The sequence below is a fragment of the Entamoeba dispar genome, genomic scaffold, assembly GCF_000209125.1.
Source record: "Entamoeba dispar SAW760 scf_1105229462759 genomic scaffold, whole genome shotgun sequence".
NCBI classification, from domain to species: Eukaryota; Evosea; order Mastigamoebida; family Endamoebidae; genus Entamoeba; species Entamoeba dispar.
Genome location: NW_001855353.1, coordinates 1 through 1,388, shown reverse-complemented (window position 1 = coordinate 1,388; position 1,388 = coordinate 1). Strand labels below are relative to the sequence as shown.

Here is a 1,388-nt window from a genome sequence, read left to right as displayed (position 1 = left end):
ACAAAAAATCTGAAGAAATTTATGAGATGATAAAAGAAACTATTAAAGTAAAAGGGTGGAATGAAGAACAATATGACATTATGAAAAGATTTATTGAAAATTATAAAACAATATTTCCATTTAAAGTATATAAATGTTTAATAGAAGTGTTAGGGGATTATAAAAAATCTAAAATATTATTAATAAAAATAAATAGCTGTAATGAATATAAATTTGAAGTTTTAATTTCAATGATGTCAGAACAATGGTTTTGGGATGAAGTTGAAAAATTTAGTTATTATCAAAATAATTTTACTAAACAATTAGCACAAACAATTCAAAAGGCATGTCTTATGACTAATAATATTTCTGTTATTGAAAAAGGTATTCGTATGATCACAGGATTTTATGAAGAAAATGAAAGTATTTTAGAATATATTAAAAAAGATAAAAGAATACAAGGAACAAATATTGTAAAAACTATTGAAGAAGGTTATAGAAAAAAAGAAAGTAAAGAAATTGGAATAGGACTCCCAAGAAAATATCCATTGATATGTATTGATAGAGAAGAAAAATATTTTATTATTAAATGTCAAGGAACAATTTCATGTAATACAAATTTAATGACTAAAATATTATCAAATAAAATTAGTAAACAAGTTATGGGTTGTTTATTATTATTTCCAAGAATTCAAATAGACTATCAGACTTTTTATAATCAGTCATATAATAATAAATATAGTAATACATTCTTTTTATTAAATTGTATTGCTTGGGGTAATACTAACTACCCCAGAAATTGTGAATTTATAGATGAAATTAATGATGTTATTAAACTTTTTGTAATTGAAGAGATAGATGATAAAAAGGAGATACCAAAAAAAAGTTCAATTCAACAAAAAGATATTCCAAAACCAACTACTGCTCATAAAAATTGTTTTGTTATACAGGAGAAAAAAGGTTATATAAAAGATAATACAACAAATAATTACAGTAGTTTAACTAAATTATCTAAAAGTTTAAATCCTGATAATGTAGATAGTGTTATTGTAAGAACTATAAATGATGATATTAAAGATATTATCTCTAATATTATTAATAGGGAAAATTCTATTGAATTTCTTCTTAAATACATTAAGAACAAATTAATAAGTCAAGAGAATAAAGACAGTCTTATGAATCAAATGGATAATATTATTCATTACTGTTTTGATTTAAAAAAATTAGTGAAACATACACACAAGAAAGAACAAGAAACCAATTAGAATTGTTAATAATTGAAATGATTAATGAAAGTGATGAGTATAAAAATGTTATTGGAATAAAAATTAAAAATATCTTAGAAAGAATGAATATCAATAATAATAATAAAGCATTAGTAGAAACTTTAAGTAGTGATGATGAAATTA

General features: G+C 21.5%; 1 protein-coding gene across 1 annotated transcript in view, besides 2 other annotated features; it reads left to right on the top strand.

Annotated features, from left to right (window-relative positions):
• Nucleotides 1-1,244, top strand: part of EDI_187610 (uncharacterized protein) — a gene marked incomplete at both ends in the record, with an annotated part of 2,297 nt that extends 1,053 nt beyond the window's left edge. Inside the window, one exon of the mRNA XM_001733446.1 lies at nt 1-1,244. This exon is cut by the window's left edge and continues 709 nt beyond it. Within this exon, the coding sequence (XP_001733498.1) occupies nt 1-1,244 (1,244 nt within the window).
• Nucleotides 157-195: a sequence feature (AT_rich).
• Nucleotides 550-570: a sequence feature (AT_rich).
• Nucleotides 1,245-1,388: the final 144 nt, after the last annotated feature.